Consider the following 22,369-nt stretch of genomic DNA (forward strand, 5'->3'; position numbering starts at 1 on the left):
ACCGTAGTGCTAAACTACTGGTGAATCAAAAGCACTTGCCTTACCTGTTTGAGTAAGTTACCATGAAAGCCCAATAAAGGAGAAACTTCAACCAAAACTCTAAAAAGTATTCTAAAACTTAAAATGCATCATTTTATCAACATATTTGGAACATATATACGACGTCCTTCTTTTAAGAGTTGAATGTTGCCCGCGTTACAAAGAAGTTTTAGAATTTTTTGCTGTGGACAATTAAAAACAAAACAGTTAACATGTTTCGTATTGCACAGTTGTATAGGTCGACCAGAAGTAGGATATAAAAAGTTTTAGTGAGTATTAAGGATTAAGTGTTAGAAATTAATTGGAGTTAGTGTAAAATTAAGTTTTTTAGTTTACTGCAAAACATCAGAACGCATCAAACGACATGGGTGAAAACTCTGGACAATGTTTAATGTGGGTAGTATAAAAAATATCACACTTTTAAACTTCAAAAGAGTTTTAAAAATTTACACGGGCTTAAACTAGATGGAGCATAAAATATTTTGTTTATACAGAATTTTTATAGAGTAGAGTTCAACAAGTGTAAGTTCAATTAAGTTTTTTATATATTTTGGGGTTCCATATTTCTAAGAAAGAGTTCAATCTTCAACACGTAACTAAAACAAAACTGAAATAATTTCAAATTACTAACGTTAAAACATTCCTTTTATACCAGAGTTCAAGCAGTTAGTGATGTCATATAATTGAAAAAAAAAATATTCTTATTGGTCGTTTTCATAACGAATTCTAACCATCAAAGGTAACTAAGGGCCGTCTTTACGAATATATGACAATTGAAATTCGAACAACTAAAACTCTTAAGAAATATTTAAGAGACCATGTCTCAAAAAGTATTACGTATTTGAAGAAATAAAATAAATACGCATGTAGGTCTTATTAATGTTCACAAGCAATTTTATTTTTTTATTAAATCTAAAATATATTTTGAGATATTAAAAAATTACTGAAAATTGTTATGCTTTATGTTTTATTTTAGTCGTAGCTAAATAACTGTTACATTTTATCAAAAAAAAAAAAAAACAGAAAAAATGGCGTGTACAATGTACATTTTTATAAGACCTACATACATATATTTTTATTTTTTTCAAGTATACCTTATTTTTTAAGATATGGTCTCTTAAGTATTTTTTTAAGAGTTTGAATAGCCGGAAATTTAATTTTTCGAATTTGAAAAGTCGTGCACCCCGATTTTACGATGCAATTTTTTACAGTTACTCTTTTTTATCACTCTATTTTATATACATTTCTCACTATTAGTAGGCACAAAATTTCACTTTTGTGGCTTGATAAACAGTAGTTTTACAACTTTTAAAATTTAATGTTTATATTACCGTTTTTAATATCCATAAGAAATTAATTATGTACTTGACAAGAACTAAACGGTTAAAAAATTAAAACTTAAAACGATGTTTTAAGGCTTTTAGTTTTAGAAAAAACTGTTTTTAAAAGCTTTTTATTCGTTTAAAGAAACTATTTCAGTTTTAAACATTTGAAAGTATTACTAATACATGTTTTTATTATAGTTGCATAAGCTTTATGTAGTGGTAGAATTTAAAAATTTATATTGCTTGTTGAGTAAATTAAACATACATACTTTAACAATGAAATCTGAATCATTACAAGCAAACTTGTAATGAAATAATCTTTTAATTAGAACTGGTGTGTGTTAAAAATCAAGTTAAGAGGCAACAAAAATATTTTATATAAAAATTTACACTTTTACTTCTTATGTATAATTTTTCAAAGCTTAAAAACACGTCGCGGACCAGACATATTTTTTTGTCGTGCCAATAAACCGTACTAATTTTTTTGTACTAATTCAAGACTTTGAAATTACAAGTTTACAAAAACTACGTTGATAAAATGAAGACGATTAATGTAATCAAAAAAAAAAGTCTTTTACATGAATTTTTAATGATGCTTTGTAAGTTTAATTATTTTTAAATACTGTTATTAGTATTTGTAGCAAAGCATCGTGCTACTTAAACTTATCAAGCTTCAATTCTTATAATTTTTTTTAACTTTTAATAAAGTTTTAATTAAAACAACTATGATTTTAAAAGCAACAGTCATAGTTTTTTACAAAAATTGTTCAACAACCTTGATAGTGTTGTTTTTTTTTCAATAGTTCACATTGAATAAAGAAAAAAGTATTAAGTGCAACAAAAATATAAATTCTTCATTTAATAGTTCTTGTCGAATGAGTTTGGTCGATATTTAATCTATTTGTAATAAGTTTCATGCTATTTTTAACTATATATTATGTTTATTTATGTTTAATATGCATAGCTATAGAAAAACTTAAGCTAAAAAAGTATACGTTTATTAAACATAAATACAAAACTTTCTGGTGATTATCATACTTTTGTGATATCATCATAGTTATTTTTTCTTTTCCTTTCAGGCTAAATTTTAAAAATAATTAAACATATATTTTTATTTACAATACTGAAGTTTATCACGGAACTCAAAATTTAAATTTTTAGCTTTTATCAAAAAACTTTTTTTTTAAGCAACTGTTTATATCTAAAGATTTAAAAAAAATAATGAATAAAAATCTGTGTTTTTGTATAAGTAAGATATAGTAAGAGAAAACTTCATAACTATGAACTTGTAATATCACTATCATAAATACAAAAGTTTAAGACTTTTTAATAGCTTGTACTTTTAAACTTAAAAACTTTTTAAACTATTTTAATTTTACTCAGTGTTTAAGAATATTTTGTTGAAGTTATTTATATGCTAAGTAAACACTTTAAACCATTTATCATTTATTTTTTACAGAAGCATTTAAGTCGCTTACACCATATAGAACTTCAATGAATATTTATTAAAACTAAATAATCATTAGCACAGTTGAGAAAAAAATTATAGTACCAGTGTTTGAAAAATAATGTTTGCACTAAAAATTTAAGAAGATTGATGAATAATATCATGCTATTCTCAAAGGTATTGGTAAAATAATTTAAACTAACAGTTTTAGCTAAATTAAAAGAGCCGAAAAAAGTTATCTAAAACTTAAATTTTTACTTCAAAATTACACACAAATCGCTTTTTGATTAGTTTGTTCTTACACTTTATACAAAAAATCTAACACTATTACAATAGATCAGTGAATGTTTTAACTACATAATAACAAAACTAAACCAGTTTAAAAACTTTTTATCCACTTTACACAAATTACTTTTATTATATAGTTCAAAAAAAAAGTCAGTTATCAAGTCAGTAATTATCACAACATATGCTGCATCTTTTTATTCCTTCTTTCGGCAATTTCTGTATGTGTTTAACTCATGTCTCTTTACTTTAAACACTTCATCACGGCTACTTCAACGGGTGCTTGTCAACAGCCAGTTTCGTCGCGACCATGACAACGCCACTGGCAATAAACACGGAACCAGCGATGTTGAAAGGTAAGTTGTAGGAGTTGGTGGCGTCAAACAAAATTCCCGCCAGAGTAGGACCTCCGGCTGCGCCTATAAAATATTAAGTTTGATAATTAACTTTTTAGCAAATTTTATAACCAAATCTATTGTATGAAAGTATTAAAAGCTTAAAGTTAGAGTAAAAATAACAACAGTGTTGTAACAAATTGAATCCGCAACTTTTTGTTAAAGCAAAAGTTTTTTAACGGTTTAGAAGCTTGCAAAAGTTTATTTCCTTTAAGTAGCTAGTTTTTTTATTTTGTTTTTTAGTGGTCTATAATCAAACTAGACATCATTTAGATAATAGTACTCCTTAATTCGTCAAGTTTAAATATTTGTAAATGTTTTTATTTCCAAACACATACAAGTCATTAAAACAAGGGTTGAAACCAGTGGCGACGCGTTTTTTTTTGTTAAGGGGTGAGGAAAACTTACAGTTATTTTAAAAACCCCTAAAATTATTTTTTTTTAGAACTAATTTTGTAAGATAAAAGTACTGTAATTAAAACAAACCGTTTGTTAACAAGTTTATTTTATAAACAATAATGTTTAACACTTTCATAATAACAGTTTCTTTAATTGTTTAGTTGGAGCATCTGCTCCAATGCTCCATCCTACGCAACGCCCCTGGTGAAACTAACCAAGCGCAACCATGACATTGACGTAAGTCCATATACGGTTACCATAGAAGCTTCCAAACAACTTGTGTGTTGTGACGTATATCATCGAGTTTGCCACCCCGGATGTTATTCCGCAACCTGAAAGTGTTTAAAAGAAAATATCAAAACCGGTAAGCAACAAAAACTATTGTTTAATCAACGGTAAGCTTTTGATATATTTACTATATACATACTTATTTGAAATTGTTTTTTAATTGACAAAAGTCAAAGTTCTCAATGCGAAAGCAGAGACTAATATCTATAATGTAAAAAAACAACTAATTTTCGTACCGTTTACTCAGTTTCAATGTTTAACACATATCTTTCGAACGAAATAAAGTACATACATAGAAATTTTATCAAAGAATCACACAAAAAAAACATTATGACTTTTCAAATAAAATTGAATAATTTTAGTTAGCAATTTTTAAAAACAACTTATGTACAAGTCGACTTATTTTTTGCTTTGTTTGTTCTTGTTTTTGGTTTTAATTTATTGTTATTTTTTGTTATTAATTAGTGGTTTTTGTTCTTTGATTGTCGAGGCAGGGTTGCTGCATTTCTTTTCTTTAATGATGATAATTTTTTTAATTTTTTTGATTTCGTACTTTTCTAAACAACATAAATGGCATGTTTTGTTGTTTTAGTTCTGCAGAGTATTTCTAATTTTAGATTACAGTCGTTGTTTGCGTCTTTTAACTCCCAAATATAGTTCGATAGTTCGGGATTACGGTCATCCAATCTAAATCGCCGAGAACCACAGAAAACACGACAAAATAATTACACAAAACTTTTAGCAAATAGGGTTTTAAATTAACAGTAAATGCAGGCCTAATTCAAACAGACTTTTTGGATATCGAAATAAACTTACCCAACAAAAAACATACAGCCCATTTAGAAAACCAAATTCGGATATCCTTTATGTGAGCAATCAATCAAACCACCCTAATCAAATATTAAAACAATTACCTATAACTATTAAAGAAAGACTAAACAAGTTATCAAGTAACGAATAATCATTTAACCGTATAAAACATAATTATCAATCAGCACTAAAATCCGCAAACTACAAATTCAACCTAACATACCAAAAGGCAAATAAAAAAATAACAAAAAAACAAAGGAAAAGAAAAGTTATTTATTTCAACCCACCTTTTTCCCTAACTGTAGCAACTAAAATAGGCAAAGAATTCTTAAACTTCGTAAATAAACACTTTGACAAAAACCAACCATACCACTAAATTTTTAACAGGAACACACTCAAAATTTCTTATAGCTGTATAAAAAATTTCAAAACAAAAATTCTTAAACACAATAACAAAATATTAAACAACCTAAGCTTCAAACAACAAGAAAAAACCTGCAACTGCAGGAAAGAAAAATGCCCTTTGAACAATAACTGCCTATCAAAAATTACAATCTACCGAGCTATTATAAAAACAGACGATGTAACAAAATTTTACGTGGGTTCCACAAGTACAACATTTAAAAGCAGATATAGCAACCATAAAGCAAGCTTTACTAACAAATTGTAAAGACACAATACCGAATTATCGAACTATATTTGGGAGTTAAAAGACGCCAACAAAGACTATAATTTAAAATGGGAAATACTCTGCAGAACCAAAAAAAAAACCGAAAATCATTAAAACATGCCATTTATGTTGCTTAGAAAAGTACAAAATCGAAAAAATTAAAAAATAGTTATCATTAAAGAAAAGAAATGCAGCAACCCTGCCTCCACAATCAAAACATGTTAATTAAAAGAACAAAAACCACTAATTAATAACAAAAAATAACAATAAATTAAAACCAAAAACAAGAACAAACAAAGCAAAAAATAAGTTGACTTGTACATAAGTTGTTTTTAAAAATTGCTAACTAAAATTATTTAATTTTATTTGAAACGTCGTAATGCGTTTTTTGTATGATTCTTTAAAAAATTTTCTATGTATGTACTTTATTTCGTTCTGAATATATGTGTTAAACATTGAAACTGAGTAAACGATACGAAAATTAGTTGTTTTTTTATATTTTAGATACTATATACTTATACACATTTTAATATAAACTATTTCAGCAAAGCTGTTTTTTACGCATCACTCAATAAGCACTAGACCGCATAACCATCGTGCGGTGCGTATGGAATGGTAATAAGTTGAAACAACAAGAATTCAATACGCACCGCACGACGGTTAAGCGGTCTATTGTTTATTGAATGGTGCGTAAAAAACATCTCAGCTTTGCTAATATAGCCGAGGTAATTGCTAATTAAAAAGGCTAATTAAAAGTACTAATTAAAAGTACTATTCAAAAGTACTAAATTAAATTAAAAGTTTATATGCTGTTGAGAACTTAAGTAAAGATAAAGGTCGTAACGAGTCTAGTGCTTTTAATTAAAAAATTTTAATCTCTAATAGTATAAAACCAAGTAAGTAGTGCTTTTAATTTAAAAATTTTAATCTCTAATAGTATAAAACCAAGTAAGTAGTGCTTTTAAGGTGGCAATAAATTAAATAAAAAACAAATTTCATTTAAAAAAATTAAACAAAAAAGGTAATTTTAAATCAGCTCATACTCTCTTAAAAAATAATTAAAATTTTGACAATCGAAAATTTTTTTTCAATGCATCAAGCTTAAGCTTTAGAATTTTGATCTAAAAGACTTCATATCTTAAAAACCACCAAAAATAGATCTTTTGTGTATTTGTTAACATTTTTCTGTTTAAAGTAAATTTGGGACTCTGTTGTTACTGCCATTTAACTCAGCTATTTAATCTAAAAAAAAAATTAATACTTACAGATGGCGTAAAAGTACATCCACTTGAAGCTGTTGATGGGGACGGTCGCTATGGTGACGACCCCAGCAATAGTTGTAAATATGGTGTAAATGTAAGTTAGGTTGATCTTGCTCCGTTCCGCGCTGATGCCCCCGACAAATCGTCCAATCAGCTCGAAGATGCCGAACACCAGCATGACGAAGTTAGCTTGGTTCGTGGAAACAGGCTCCGTTGTGTCGTTGAAAGGAGTCGTTTTAACGTATTTCACCTGTAAAACGTATAACGTTTATATAATTAGTTGCAATGGATATAGTCCAATTAAAAAAAATTATAGTTTAAATATTTAGTTTTTTATTGGTAATAATGTTTGTCTACATGCTGATCATGTCGCTTACTTTAATAAACTTTGCTTAAGAAGATTTAAAACAACTGATAAAAATAAAGTATATTATTAGTCTTTTGTTAAAATAGTTTGACTTGGAGAATTTGTTTTGATAAGCAGGATAATCTAGTCTTTTTTTCAATATTTTTTTTTGTTTTACTTAATTAATTATATATCTTTTTCTAAATAAGCATAACACTGAAGTAAATAAAATATTCTTAAATAGCGACGACGCTTGGTGTTTTTGTTGGAATTGCACGAAGACAAATTTTCACGAGGGGACAAAATTGCACGAAGACAATTTTGCTCGAGTTACATTTTCCACGAGAGTGAAAAAAAACAGAAAAAAAAAATCTATTAAAAAAAACAAAAAATAAAACTAAAAGATAAATTAATAAAAAAGGCAAAAAAAAAGAAAAGTTTCTGACCAAGGGTTAGGGGTAACAGTGACAGTAAAAGTAAAAATAGTAAAATATTTAATTAAAATTATTATAAAGGAAGAAAAGGAAAAAAAAAATTAAATAACAAACAAGCTAACGACCGAGGGTAAGGGTTAGGGGTAACAGTGACAGAAAAAAAAAAGTAATTAATATAAAAAACTAAGTTACCGACCGACGGTAAGGGTTAGGGGTAACAGTGATAGTGAAAAAAACAAATTAAAAAAAAATAATTAAACAAAAAACTTCAACTCGTGCAAAATTGTCTGCTCGTGCAAAAATGTCTTCTTGCAAAAAATGTCTTCGGGCAAAAGCAACTTCTCGCAATTTTTTTACCTCGTGCAATTTTGTACGCTCGAACAAATTTGACAGCTACCCGTTTTTGTTAGTGGTTTCGGAAAACTTACAAATATTGAAAAAACCTTAGTTTAATGTTTTTAAAACTAATTTAATAAAGTAAAAATACTACAATTAGAACAAATCTTTAAAAAACAAAATTTAATTTTTATATTATTATTTAGTTTTTATATTTTTTTAAGTGGAGCATCCGCCGCAATGCTCCACCCCAAGCCGCGCTCCTGTCGTTAACTTTATAAAAAGAAAAAAAATTAGAATAACTTTGAATTAAAGCAATGAGTCCTAATCAAATACATACATACAGTTTTAAATGAATTAATTTGTGCTTAATATTTCCTAATTGACTTAAACTTTTTTATTATAAAAAAAATTAACTGTTTTCTCCATCCGCTACTTAATAAAAATTACAGCTATTTTTACAGTATAACTGTAAGTTTTATAATTTAACAAGTCAAATTTTATAAAGCTTGTATTTAAAAAAGTACAATAAGACTTATCAAACAAAGTTTAAATGCAGTTATATCAGAAAAAACAACTTAACACTTTAATAAAGTAATTACCAGATGTATGAGTGGAAATATGAAAGACACGCTCCACAATAAAGTGGCGACCATCCACAATGCGACTCCAGGGTTCAACAGCATTTTCGGTGTGGAAAGCTTCGTTCGTTTCTCCTCTGCTTTCAGTTCTGTTGCTGGAAATTAATGTTGTTTATAACAGATCGTAGGTTATAAGTGTCTTTGAAAATTTAAAATAAAATACTGAAAGAAATCTTTGTAATTTGGGTTGATTTAAATAGAGTATTTGTTTAACTTAGACTATTAACTAATCTTACACTAGCTACAAAGAAAATTGAATTCACAAACTAACTCTGCGATTCAGCATCGTTCACTTTCTGGCTGTCGGGTTTCCGGTAGAAGGCGATGCTGATCAGCATTGCCGTGACAACGAACGCGCACATTATTCTGAAAGTCACCCTCCACCCGTAAGTGTCCAGCAAGTGACCCATGAGGGGGTTGATGCTCAAATTACCTGTGATGATTGCAATCAAAAGTTTAATAAGCTCGATAGTTGTCTTTCGGACGTACAAGTATCTTGTTAAGTTTGGAAATCAAGTTAGCCGTAAACCCGGGGTCGGAACAATTATTAATTGTCTATTCCAGTTAAACAGTTTTATTCAATCAGAAAGGCTCAGAAATAAACTGTCAAATGAAATATAAACCAAACTATTTATTAGCAAAGCTTTCGTAATTTATTTGACATTATCAATGTAGTAAAAGGTTTTTTTTGTTTTAAGAATGAATCTTATAAAGTAATATTCTGTTTATTTAAAAAAAAAAGTTTTTGTATTGCTTAATTGCGTTGAAAAAAATTAAATGAGAGATCTAATTTTGTCACTATAAGGTAGCTGTTTACTACAGAAACTGTGTTGTTGACCAATAATTGTTAGTAAGATGGTAAAGAGTTGTGAATTATGTTTGACTACGGTTATGTGTGAAGTTTGAAGCTTAGGTTTAAGAATTAAGATTCATTAGTTATAATATTGGGGTAAAAAAAAGGCTACAAAAGATCACATGGAAGTTTAAAAAATTGAAAAGTTTACCCGTTGGAAATTTGACAGCAAAAAAAAAACCTGGTTAACAAAGGCTTGTCATTTGCTTACAAAATTTATTTAAATGTAATCAAAAAACCACGTTTTTATAAAATTATACTACTAAAAGTTTCAGTTAAAGCTGAAGTATCTAAAGTAGTACACAGTATAACTAATAAAAAAAGTATCCGAAACTAATAAATTTATTAATCAAAAATCATACCAATTGAAATTCCTGCTGTAGCAAGACAACTGGCAATTGCTTGGTTTTTGTTCGTAAAATGTGAGCCGACTAAAATCATCGAAGGGTTGAAGCACAAATTCGCTCCAACTCCAAGAAAAACGCTTAAAACCACATTATATCAAGTTATTTTTTTGTAAATATTTAAAAGTGTACAAAACCTTATTAAATTTTTCAAAAGTAAATAACTTATTTTTAAACCAAATTAGGCAATACTGCAAAGTCTGTTTTAGTGTAATAACAAGTATAAGTGACCTTTTTAATTTAACTAAAAGAGCTTAAAATTTGCAATTACTTCAAACAAACAACTTTTTAAAAGTTTAACTTTTAGTTAGCCTAAACGATTTATAAAACTTTGAACAAAATACTGTTGCTAGTATAAATTCAAAATAAAAGTAAAAAAAAGCCCACCTATACGTCAACAGAAGCACGTACGGGTTGGTGACGAAAGAACTTGCAAGCAGACCGACCAACCACAAGAGGGCGCCGATGAGACAAGTTTTGCGCACCCCGATCTTCTTCATGACGACGAAGCTCAAGGGGCACAACCCCATTGCGAGCCCGAAAGTGAGCGAGCCTATCGCGCCTGAAAAAGCGTTTAAAGAGCATAAGTTTTTGATGTCATTTTTAAAAGTTGCTAATTCGTTGGGAAGTTCAGATGAACGCAACTTCGGAATACGGCACTTAAATATAAAACTGACACTTTCTTCAGCATAAATGCTTTTTTTTGAAAACTTTCAACTTATACGTTTGAAATAGTTGCAATAACTGAATCCCTTACATGGTTTAAATAAACTTCGAAACGACCAATGAAACTTCGAAAAATGCAAGTTTAGTCTCTACAAGAAAAATCAACATACTATTTTGAACACAAATCAATAAAAATGATTTGAGTGTATTACAAGCGCACTTACTGATAACAGATTCTGAACTGTTCAAATCCTGCTGCAAAAACTCGGTGACATTTCCGAAACTTCCCATGAAACCGGCAACCCCCGTCATCATCAGGCAAACGGCGCCCACTACCGACCAACCCTTCAACTGCGCCGCATTCTCACTAATTTTAAATTTGTAAGTTGATAATAAGCTGATTACCTTAGCAATTGCAAAATAACGTTTTAATTTTACTCAAATTGATAACTTAAAGTACAAGCTGGTTTGTTGTGCCTAAAGTCTATAATTTAAGTACTTACATTTCATTTGACAATTGTGGTGGATCGCTCATTATAAATATATAAAACTATAAATATAAAGCTTAACTAAAACTTAGCTAAACTTAGATTCCATTTTTATTTTTAAGTTAATTAAAAAAATTGTTAGACTAAAAATCGTAAATTAAACTTTTATGACGTTTCTTAAATCACTTGAAACTATTTCTAATCTAAATTAATTATCATTAAAAAACAATTTATATTTGGTAAATCAACTTGTGTTGCACAATAAGCAGTTTAAACTAAACAAATACATAATTACTAATAAGTTTTTCCATGAGTAAATATTGCACAACACGATAGCAATGGATTTTTTAAACTTTAGCGTAGTGCCAACTTTCGATTTAAAATTCAAAAAGTTTACTTTGAAAAACTTAAAGTTCAAGTATTATTTTTTCAGAAGAAGTTTTTTAAAATAGAGTTAAAGTATATTTAAAATCTGAATTAAGCTGAATTTCTTCTAACCCACTTCACTAATGTAATGAAAAACGTTAAACTTTTACTTTATACCAATTTAACTTGGTAAAAAAACAACACTGGCACATTTGGTAGTTTCAACTAAAACGAAACCTGCAAATTTACACAATAAACTTGTTATGTAGTAGTTAAGTTTGTATGCAGTACTCACGGCCTGTAGAACAGTACTACTGTCACGTAAGAGAGGGGTTCGCTCGTTTTGAATGTTATTCATCAGCAGCGAGTCAGACCTACCTGCTTCCCTAGTTTCGGTAAGGCGTTTAAAATTTGGGTTACATGACAATTCAAATTCGGACAACTCAAATTCCGACAATTTAAATTATTAAAAAAGAATTTAAAAGACTATACCTCTAAAAGTAATACAAATTTGAAAAGATAAAAAATACATATGTAGATCTTGTTAATATCTACAAGCCACTTTTTTCTTTTTAGCAAAGTCTAAACTATTTTACAATATATTTTAAAATTAATAAAAATAACTATGTTTTTTACTTTATTTGAGCAAATAAATCTCAAAAAATATTTAATGTTTTGCAATAATAAAAAAATGCCTTGTAGATATTAATATGACCTACATATGCATTTTTTATTTCCTGACAAATGTACATTACTTTTTTGTTTGTGGCCTTTTCAACTTTTTAAAGAACTTGAGCTGTCGGAATTTGAATTGTCAAAATCTGAACAGTCGTGCACCCCTAGCTTCGGTAAGGCGCTTGAAATTTGGCCTAGGAACCTCCTTAACTTAACTAAGTTTTATCTTACCTGGGTTTCATGACTCATTAGATTTCTATCGTCCAAGATTGGATAGCCTTACTAAGTAAATTTAGAAAAGCATCGCAAAGCAGCTTTTATATGTCGAACAAAAACAACTTGCGATAAACAACAAAACACACTAACTATAATTTAACGCAGTTGAAAAACAGAACGACCATGTAATGATGAACCAATGTAAAAATCATAGCTAAAAGGTTAGCTAAGTCTTAGTGCGTTGATTTAAATGACAATATTTCAACATTGTTCACACTTTTATAAAGTTATCTGAAGGTTAATAATGCAGGCTTGATATTTTTTGCTAAACTTATAGCACTACTAGCGGCAAAGCATTCGAATACTTCATACATATGCTTTTTTTTGTAAAACTGTTGAAGTTAGGAGAGTACGCGTTTGTGTGAGGGTTAAAAAAGGAGGATATAAAAAGTACTGGACAAGACATTAAAAGGTATCCGTGGTGTACGACTCGATAACCGAAAGGTTCCTCGTGCACCAGATCCTAGTGTAACAAACTTAGCCTGGTTAGGGTTGTTACCTTCAGGGGTAATGGCTTTGCTTCTTTTTTTTGGCAATACGTTTGAGAGTTTAACTCTACAACTGTCTGAATCACTTATAGCAACTTTTATTATTGCCAAAGTTATATACCAAATTCTAACAATCTGTAATCTTGTGTTTTATTAAACCAAAAGCAATACATATAATACGTAACTCAATATAAAACAACTGATTACACAAATCAAAGCAAACATAAATATTTTTAGCGCCAAATTACAAATTAGTGTTGTAAAAACTAAAATCAAAAATAACAAAGGACAATTTGTTACAACAGGACTAAATATTTTGAGCGTTTATTTTATCGTTCAATAAACTATAGTAAACAAAACCACCCAAGCGTGTCGGTAAAAAACTGCATGTATATAAAGCAGCTACAAACTCGGCTAAAACTTTAAGGCCGCCGCTAATAACTTTTTAGCGCCAGCTAGTGAATACTTTTAAATAAGAAAACTAGGTAGATTTATTCATAGCTTTACAATGTGTACAGTCTTTTATGTCATTTAGTAGGTTAATTTGCTAGAATGAAAAATAGTTTGTCTAAACCACGGATCGGCTGAATGCGGTCTGCAAAGAGAAAATCTGTGACCCTAGGTGAAATTTTCAGCTATAAACATACTTTCTAATTTCAAAAGACAAAAAAAGTTAAGAACTTATACTTAATTATTTAATTTAGTATATTTAATTACTCATGGATTGTTAAACGTAGTTTTTTCACATTTTTGGTTTAAAATAGTATGCTATGTTGATAACTACAATTATTGTTATTTGTTAGACCAATTCGATTATTTGAGGACTATTTTATAAGTATATTAGTTTATGTTTATTTATATTTTAATTATTTGTTACTTTTATGCAGTAAGGCCTGCGAGCAACCTAAAATAAAAATCGGCCCATTACTTGGAAAAGGCTGCCGACCCCTGGTCTAAACTGTTACCACAGTATTAGGAAAAATACTAAATAGTAAACTATGAATGGAAAGGATTTTATAATTTTTGTGCATATATGTTAAAAATAAAGTTAACAAGATATAAGTTTGTTTAAAGTTTTTGATAATTACTAGTTTTTGACTTGTCGTAGAAAGACACAACGGACATAACTTTAATGGAATGTTGTTATCAAATGTATAATCGTTTAAATAGTTTCTTAATTTAATGTGAATAACTTAGTTTTAACAACGTTTTGATACAACTAAATTATGCACAAGAACCAGAGTTTGCTTGAAGCTATATCAAATCAACTTAAATACTTTTAAAACCTCAAATTGAGGAAGCAAGTACATAGTTTGAATTTACCAAATTGATATTTCAAAAAAATGTGGTTATGGTTTTACAAGTTCAACAAATTTCTGTTTATTTAAGATCAAAATAAAGCTACCTTAACGATACAAGATTGTTGTTTTGTCAAATTGAAACTAAATAATTTTAAAAGACAGACACTAGCTTAAAAAACATTAGCAAACACAACCAAAACATTTTAAATAGCATTGTCTCAAAGTAAGAGTTCTTTTTGTTTGTACTTATACACATGCAGTACTTTTTATTTTCATGTGTAGTTTTAAACAGTTTAAGCATTTAATTCTTAATACTTATTATGCAATCAAAACGGGTAGATTATGTTAGAATTTTATTAAAAAAGTTTGTATCTGAGTTCCATCAAAAACTCAAAAGTTTAAAAAAAAGATAAATAAATAAAATCAAAAAAAGTTATTAATTTCTTAACTATATGTTTCCAATAAAATAATTTTATGCTAAAAAATATCATTTTTTTAAATTATATTTTACAAATACAAACTAAAAAAGTTCGACTCTCAAACTAAACTATTTTCTATTATTATTAAACAAAATTTACTAATTATTCATTAACTTCTACTTAGTAAAGGAAACTAGAATATTGTTGACGTTTCTGTAGTAAGATTTTTAAGTATTAAACTAATAAAAAAAAAGAAAAATACTTTCCTTATTTTAAGCTTAAATAGACTATATTTAGATAAATTCATTTTGGGAATATGTTGTAGAATCCAAACATTTTTGGATAAAACAATTGTTGTACAAATTAAAAAACCAAGTAGATACGACTTTTCAAATAAGATAAAATGCTTTCTTTATATAAAGGGTAAACCTTTATTTTTTTCTAGTTTTTTAATTTTATAATTTTGTATAGAAGTTTATGGAGTAATAGTTTACACAGGTAAATCGTTTATTTGTTTATTTATTTATTGGATTACTAAAATTGAGAAGTTCTATGCGATAATCAAAGTATTTGTAATAATTACACACGGGCAAAAGTAAGAATATAAAAGCATTGCTATCCTATTTTAAACTGGATAAATACTCTTCTAAACAGTAACTTTACTAATAAACTAATTTTTAAAGTTATTATAAAGCTGTCAAAAGCTATAGACATATTACAGTTGAAATTTTAATTAATTTTGTGTTATAATAAAACAAGAAAAAATATCTTACTCTAGTTCAAATTTGGAAGCTGATTCTTCTGAGAGATGAACTTTTTCATTGTCACTTACGAATGATGGTTGGTGTTTTTCTGATTGTACTACCTCTTCATACTTCGGAAGCAGACTATCAGAAGCTTTTTCATTTGTACTGCTAACGTTTTTGTCCTCATCCATATTAGTATTTTAAAAAATATTTTACGTAAATCTAAAAACTGGTTTTTACGAAGTTAGGTATTTTAATACTTTTCAAAAGAAGAGTGAATATAAAACATTATAAAGATAAAACACTAATTTATTCAACAAGGTAGATTTTCAGCATTTTTTAAGATTTTTTAACAGAGTTGTTGTAGACATTTAAATACTTTTAAAACAAAAGAAATTTAAAAAATAGTAATGATAAACACATTTTTAACTTATACCAATCTGAAATGTATTATTAGTTGAGCTTGTAACAAACACTCCATAAAATTAATGTACTCGTACTTTGAACTTTTAAACTAATAATAAAATCTTTACTTACTAAAACTTACTTATATATAATTTTTACAAATAGTAGTAGCTTTAATAGTGCGAAGTTTTCTGAAAGCTTAAAAAGTTATACAACTTAATAATTTATGAATAACTTTAAAAACCTAATGCTAAAGGAAGTGCTGTTGTAAAACGTAAAACTGATTTGTAGTTCATCAATAGTTTGTTTTGAAAATTTACAAATAAAAAAATATTTACAAGTTGTAGTTATTTTTACTTTTTTATTTTGTACAATACTTTTCTTTAGAAAATTTTTATAGTGTCTAATACAAATGCATGAACGTATCAAATATATAAGTAAATTAAAACAAAGCTAATGTTTACTAAACAGTTTATTTTAAATGTTATTTTTGACTATTTTAAACTAAGTACACAGAAAACCAGCCTTTATCTTTACATAAACACGCAACAGAACTGATGTTTGAGAAAAAAACTAAAAATAACTTAAAACTGTTTTTAAACTAACTTAGCAAGCCAACACATAACACGTTTCTTGTGCGCTGTGTGCAGACTGGTTGTATAATAGCTGTGAAATAATAGCTTTGTAGTTACACTGCAAGAAAGCACATAAAAAAAAACGTTAAACCTTAATGAAGGCGACTGTGGCTGTGAGAGAAAAGACGGTGAAAACTTGCGTCAGATTGTCGACAACTTATAAAGTTTGTTTGGCGAAAGAAAAGAGAGGTTGGAAGAAAGGGAGAAAGGAGCAATGACTTCAAGTTGATTTGCATCAAAGTTTTTGCGTTTGAAAATGGGTTTATCTAATAATAAACGTAATCAACATTAACTTAATTTATAACTTTGTTTCCAAATATTTTTTTATAACTCAAAGTAGTTGCCTAAGACCAATGTTTGTTTTAATTTTAGGTGCATTTTATTGATCGATCTCCAACGGAAAATTTCAAACTACAAAATATTCAAAAACTAGCTGTAAGCTTTAAGTCCAAATGTAACAAGTTATCAACATAGTTTAAAATTTGATAAAACGTGAGAGAATGTGTGTTACTTCAAAAGTTCATAATAAGTTAACGCATGTCGTTTTATTTTATAATTATTTGCTATTTAATAAAGTATTACATTGAGTTCGTATAAACTGGTTTATAAAATATATGGTTTTATGGGCATTATTTTTTTCATACATTGAAAACTAAATTAAAAAAATATATACAAACTAATTTTTTTTACTAGTTCCAATAATATCAAAATAACTAATGTTAAAAGTATTTCTAAAAGTTACCTTATTTAAAAAAGTTGTTTTGATAAGTTAAAAATTATACCTGAAATTTTAGTTTAAAAAATCCTTACACGTTAATATGCTTTATTAACTCAAGTTAAAAAAAGTTGTTAACGAAAAAACCTATTGGAACTTTTTTTTTCTCAAAAACTCTTGTATGTGTTAAATTCAACAAAAGCTTTCCACGAACATTCCCACAGAATCAATAAACCAGCATGAAATTGTTACTTTCAGATTCACATGAGAACGCATCGCTGAAACTATTTGGTTTTGTTTTTAAATATTGTTTCAAGACTCTCTTTGAAGTTAATTATTGAACTAAAATGAAAAACTACATAAAAAAAAAACCAAACTAAACATTCTAGAAGCTATAAGATTTTAAATTAAACTGTTTTAGTGTTTAAAAAAATTCAATATCAAGCTTTTATGCTCAAAAAAGTTTTAAATAATCTTAATAAAGTTTTTAATAGTATTTAGTTTTAATTATTTGCTGGTTAAAAAATAGATGAGCTTTGTAAATTCTAAATCAAAAAAAAGTATTAGAAATAACAAAATATTATTTAAAAACTAGCTTTAGTTTTTTTCACTAAAAAAAATTCACATGTGTCTGAGAAAGTACAATACCGTTATATTTTAGTTTAAATCTAAAGTTTAAATTTGAAAAAAATATCTTTGAGTTTTGTTTTAAGAAGACAAGATGTTTTACACTTGTCGATTGTAGCTTCAATCTGATATAAACACTTTCTAGTTTTATATAACTAGTGTTTGGATAAAACTAAAATCAACTAGATCTTTAGCAATAGTTTGAAATCAATGCAACTAAACAATAGCAGAGCCTGAAATAAAAAGAAAAATAAAACACAAAAGTTATACTTGAATTTTTCTGCAGTTTATTACTTTTCTGGTGCCCACGCACAAGCTATTTGAGAAGTTTTTAGTGGTAAAACTTATATATTCAAAACGTTATTTAAAACTTTTATTATTTATAGTTTAAGTAGAGTTATTGGTTATAATAAAACTAAAAATCAGTTCAAACTCGTAAGGTTTTACATTATCAGTGTGTTTATAACATAAATACATTTGAAAATATAATAAATGTAACACAAAAAAAACTGTTACGTAACATCGATATAAAGTATCTATGATTTCATTATGTCATGCTATTGTAGCAATGCATGCATTTCAATGAATTTTATGAGTTACGTAAAAAGTAAAATCATAAATTAAACAGTTAAGTTATCTAGTTATACTTTTTTACGAAATTAGAAAAAACACTATTTAATCAAAAATGTTCTGAAAAAATTGTTGTTTAAAGCAGTTGTCTTCAAAGTAATCAAAGTTTATGAACTCAAAATTTGTTAATTCAAAAAAATCATTGCACCAAAAGTGGCAGTTTTGTAATCTGTTTTATTTCATTGTACTTTATTGAAATACACTATATGAAGAGTTACCAAACGCCTGCCGACTACTGCATCAAATAGATAAAAATTAAGAAAGATATACCATAGTTTTCAGTAAAGAAACATGGATAATAAATAACCGCAACTTAATTACGCATAAATTTTGAACTACACCGGTTGAAAAAAAAATCTCTGTCGACTTCTAAATACCCTAAAAACTTTTTTTATCCAAAAATAAAGTATGTGCACACTAGCAAGCACCAAAAACCACTGTCTACCAGTAAAATTACTTTATCTCAATGAACAAGACTAAACTACTTGCGATTTTAAAACGTCTAAGTTTTAGTATTTAGAATATTATATTTTTTGTAATATATTACTTTAGTATTAATTTTAAGGTATAAAATTTTACGTAAGTTTTTGCTCGTTTACTTTTTAATACACTTACTATGTTCCATAATACCCCTAATAGCTCATAAATTTAAGAAACTTTGTAGAGTTTTCATTTTCTACACCAGATATTTGTCAAGTTTTTAAAGTAAAGTTTAATATGAGTATAAAGTTAAATTGGCTAGAAATATTAGTTACTTTATAAGTTTTTGATAATATACTATTTTTCACATAGATATTTACGGCTTCTAATTAAACAAGTTTTGAACATGTGGTCTGATGATCGAATTGGTATGATCAAACCTTGTAAACTTGAGCTTGTCTCGCGGCATATGAAAGTCCAGACTTCGATTCTGTAGACTCTCGCCAATATTTTTGTTGACTGATAGTTTTAATTTATAAATGTAGACTTAATTGGAAGACTTTGAGCAGTAAAAAAACCTAAATACTGGAAAATAAAAGTTTTAATATAACTACTGCTTAAACACGGCCTACATGTACTAACTCAATTGTGTGCGCAATTACAACTGTGGTATTAGTACTTTAGGAAAACAGTTACTGATTTAATACAAAAAAGAAGTGTTAAAAAACCTTTAAAAACTTTTTGCAACCAAAAATAATACTTAATAAATAATTTTAATTTAAGTGAAAATTATAGAAACATGCATTAATTTTTAAACTTCTGTTGAAAACATAGAGTGGATTAAAACTAAAGGTTTATTACATTATATGCAGTTTACTAAATAGGCAGCAATTTATAAACTGTTTAAACTTATATATAAACATGTCCATAATAAATTACTTAAACTTTGTTTTAATAAAAAACTTTAGTAAAACAGTATTTTTAGCTTTAGTATACCAAAACAAAACAATACTAAAAGATGGTATAGTGAAACTGAAAGCTTTTGCAAGTTTCTACTAACTAAACATTTACTACAAGCATGTATCAGTACTTGTTAACTTAAAAAAAAAAAAACTTCAACAAAAAAATAAACCAACTTTTACTAAACTAGCTTATTTCAATAAATAATACTATGAAAATAAATTTTACTGCAGTAATTTTAAGATTTAAAACATAAGAGACCAACGTAAGAAAATCATTGCATTATAATCAGATAAGTTAATCTTATTTATTATAATAGTCTTAATTCTATGTTCTTTATGATACTAGAGGCCTTATAATAGATAAAAATTAGTCTTTATACTTAATTTGATTAATGTTTTTTTCAAAGTTTAAAAAATATGACAATGAATTTTACTTTTACTATTTAAAGCGTAATGGACCAATAGTAAGAAAGTGATTGCTATATAAACATATAAGTTAATCTTTACCTTATTAGACTTAATTCCATATTATTTTTTATAATACAAAAAAGTTTTATAATGGATTAAAAAGAGTTTTTAAACCTTAACTTGACTAATCTTTGAAAAAAATTAAAACATCAGTGTTTCTTGTTTGCAAAAGAACGCTTAAATTAAATTGTTTTGTATTATTTTAAACAAGCTATAATTTTATTTATTAAACATACTTATATTGGCAGTTTTTTTTTAAATAGAACACACTGATTTCACTAGTAGAAATTTTTATGTTGTAAAAATAAAGTTCGCTACAATAAAGTGTTTATGTTTCAATTCAGTATATTAATAAAAAAATTCATAAAAATTAATAAAAATCGGTTTTCATCTTATTTCTTATTTCTTAAATGATTATTTTAGATTCTAATAACTATAGTAGTAAAATAAGAACAGAACTTATTTAAAGAAATTAGTTGTGAAATTTAAACTTATGCTAGAATTTTTTAAGCTTCTTAAATTTGTTGACAAAATTACCAAGTAAAGTTATAAACTACAATTTATAGTTTTTTATCTACCTGAAAGATTGCAAAAAATAAACTATTTAGAATATAAACAAAACTACAAGATCAAAAACTTTAAACAAAAAATACTACTTATTTAGAATGTTTATGATTTATTTAATTTATACAAAATTCAATATCAATATCTACCAAAGCAAATTTAAATGGTTAGTTAAAAATTAAACGAAAATGCTGACTAACTTGCAGTATAGAAAACATTAGTTTAAAAAATATTAATATTCATAGTTTTCTTACTCTGATAAAGTTTTATTTTAACTTGTAAATGAAAAAATAAAATTTTGTATATCAGTGGTTGCTAAAACAACTCTGCAAACTTTGTTAACGGTAACTATATGCAAAAATAAACTTCTTAAATATGCTTAGCTGGTTTTGTTCTTTCAGAACACTTAGTTTATATTCTACCTCCTCTTAACACACTTCAATACAGCATTTTTTCTTGTGATTGTACTTTGAATTCAAAAAGGAAATAAAAAAATTTATGTTATATGCAATGACTGCAGATATCTCTGCAAACAAAAGCTAGTTTTTTCTTTAATTATAGTTTTGTTTATAAGCATTAAAACAACATTAATTTTATATTTCGTAAGTTAAATAACAATTTAAAAAATACCATAGCTTGTTTAAAGATTTAATAGGTAGTGTTAACTCATTTAGTGATTTTATTTTTAAAAAACAAAAATTTATGGAAAATAATAAAAATACTCGAAATTCAATTAAACAAACATTTAGCAGGTATTATTTTGTAATAAAAAAACAGATTTGGCTGATGATTTAATGACAAGCAACTCAATAAATGATGAAAAAAGCTTTTAATACTTAAAGAAACTAATAATTGTCAGTTATCTAGTTATTAAATATTTTGATGTATTGAATAATTTGCTCGTAAAGAATCCAAGTTATATGGCTGTCGAAATACTTAAAGACTGTAATGAATACTAACAAAGATATATGCGCTACGAGTTTAGTTACTTCTATCTGATAGTTAATTAACTTTTATTCTGTTTTAAGTTTTAAAAACAGATGATTCTTTGAAAAAAGTTTTTTTTATTAGCTCTCGTTTTTTTTTTTTGAGGCATAGTTATTTAGTTTTGCGTTATTTAATCTTTTATAAAATCTTTTGTGTATAAACAAAAACCTAAATGTTATTTCAATAAGTATTTTAAAATTTAATTCAAGTTAATTTAATATGAGAGTGTTAACAAAAATTTTATGTTAAATGGACTTATATTTTTATTAACTAGTGTATAATCTATAAAACATTTGTTTATTGTTGGTCATAAGTAGCAGTTCGTATAAAGTGACTTTGAAATTATTCTCGAAATAAAAATTAAAATATTATTTTATTAGAAACAAATAGTTTTTTTTTTAATTTATATAACCACCAATTAAAGAAGTCAATTGTTTTTTTTTTAAGTATTACGATAAGATTTATAATAAGTCTTTACGGAAAAAAATATCTTTAAAATAAAATTATTGAAAAGAAATAATATAATGCATTTATTTACACAGCAAAAGTAATGCAGTTTATAATTTGTTATACTGGTTTTTTTAATTGAAATATAAG

General features: G+C 26.8%; 1 protein-coding gene across 2 annotated transcripts; it reads right to left on the bottom strand.

Moving 5' to 3' along the window:
* Nucleotides 1-2,895: 2,895 nt before the first annotated feature.
* On the bottom strand, nt 2,896-15,583 carry LOC145843234 (monocarboxylate transporter 10-like). Of its 2 annotated transcripts, none has more exons than XM_082950700.1 (9): nt 15,387-15,583; nt 10,825-10,967; nt 10,322-10,496; nt 9,893-10,014; nt 8,949-9,110; nt 8,639-8,772; nt 6,924-7,170; nt 4,106-4,222; nt 2,896-3,515 (listed from the first exon to the last, which is right to left on the bottom strand). In XM_082950700.1, exons 1-9 carry the CDS (start codon nt 15,548-15,550, stop codon nt 3,364-3,366), a joined length of 1,416 nt encoding a protein of 471 aa, XP_082806826.1. In that variant the 5' UTR covers nt 15,551-15,583; the 3' UTR covers nt 2,896-3,363. The 2 variants fall into 2 exon arrangements, with proteins under 2 accessions (XP_082806826.1, XP_082806834.1); XM_082950708.1 differs by lacking the exon at nt 15,387-15,583 and adding an exon at nt 12,496-12,615.
* Between the last annotated feature and the right edge of the window lie 6,786 nt (nt 15,584-22,369).

Source organism: Thalia democratica, chromosome 1, assembly GCF_965202585.1.
Source record: "Thalia democratica chromosome 1, ktThaDemo2.hap1.1, whole genome shotgun sequence".
NCBI classification, from domain to species: Eukaryota; Metazoa; Chordata; class Thaliacea; order Salpida; family Salpidae; genus Thalia; species Thalia democratica.

Excerpts from the sequence above, each read along its gene's own strand:
- LOC145843234 (XM_082950700.1), bottom strand. The coding sequence starts at position 15,550 with ATGGATGAGGACAAAAACGTTAGCAGTACAAATGAAAAAGCTTCTGAT. Across the intron at positions 10,015-10,321 it reads GTGCTTCTGTTGACGTATAG|CGTTTTTCTTGGAGTTGGAG; the intron begins GTGGGCTTTTTT and ends TGTGGTTTTAAG. Across the intron at positions 3,516-4,105 it reads CAATGTCATGGTTGCGCTTG|GCGCAGCCGGAGGTCCTACT; the intron begins GTTAGTTTCACC and ends AATATTTTATAG.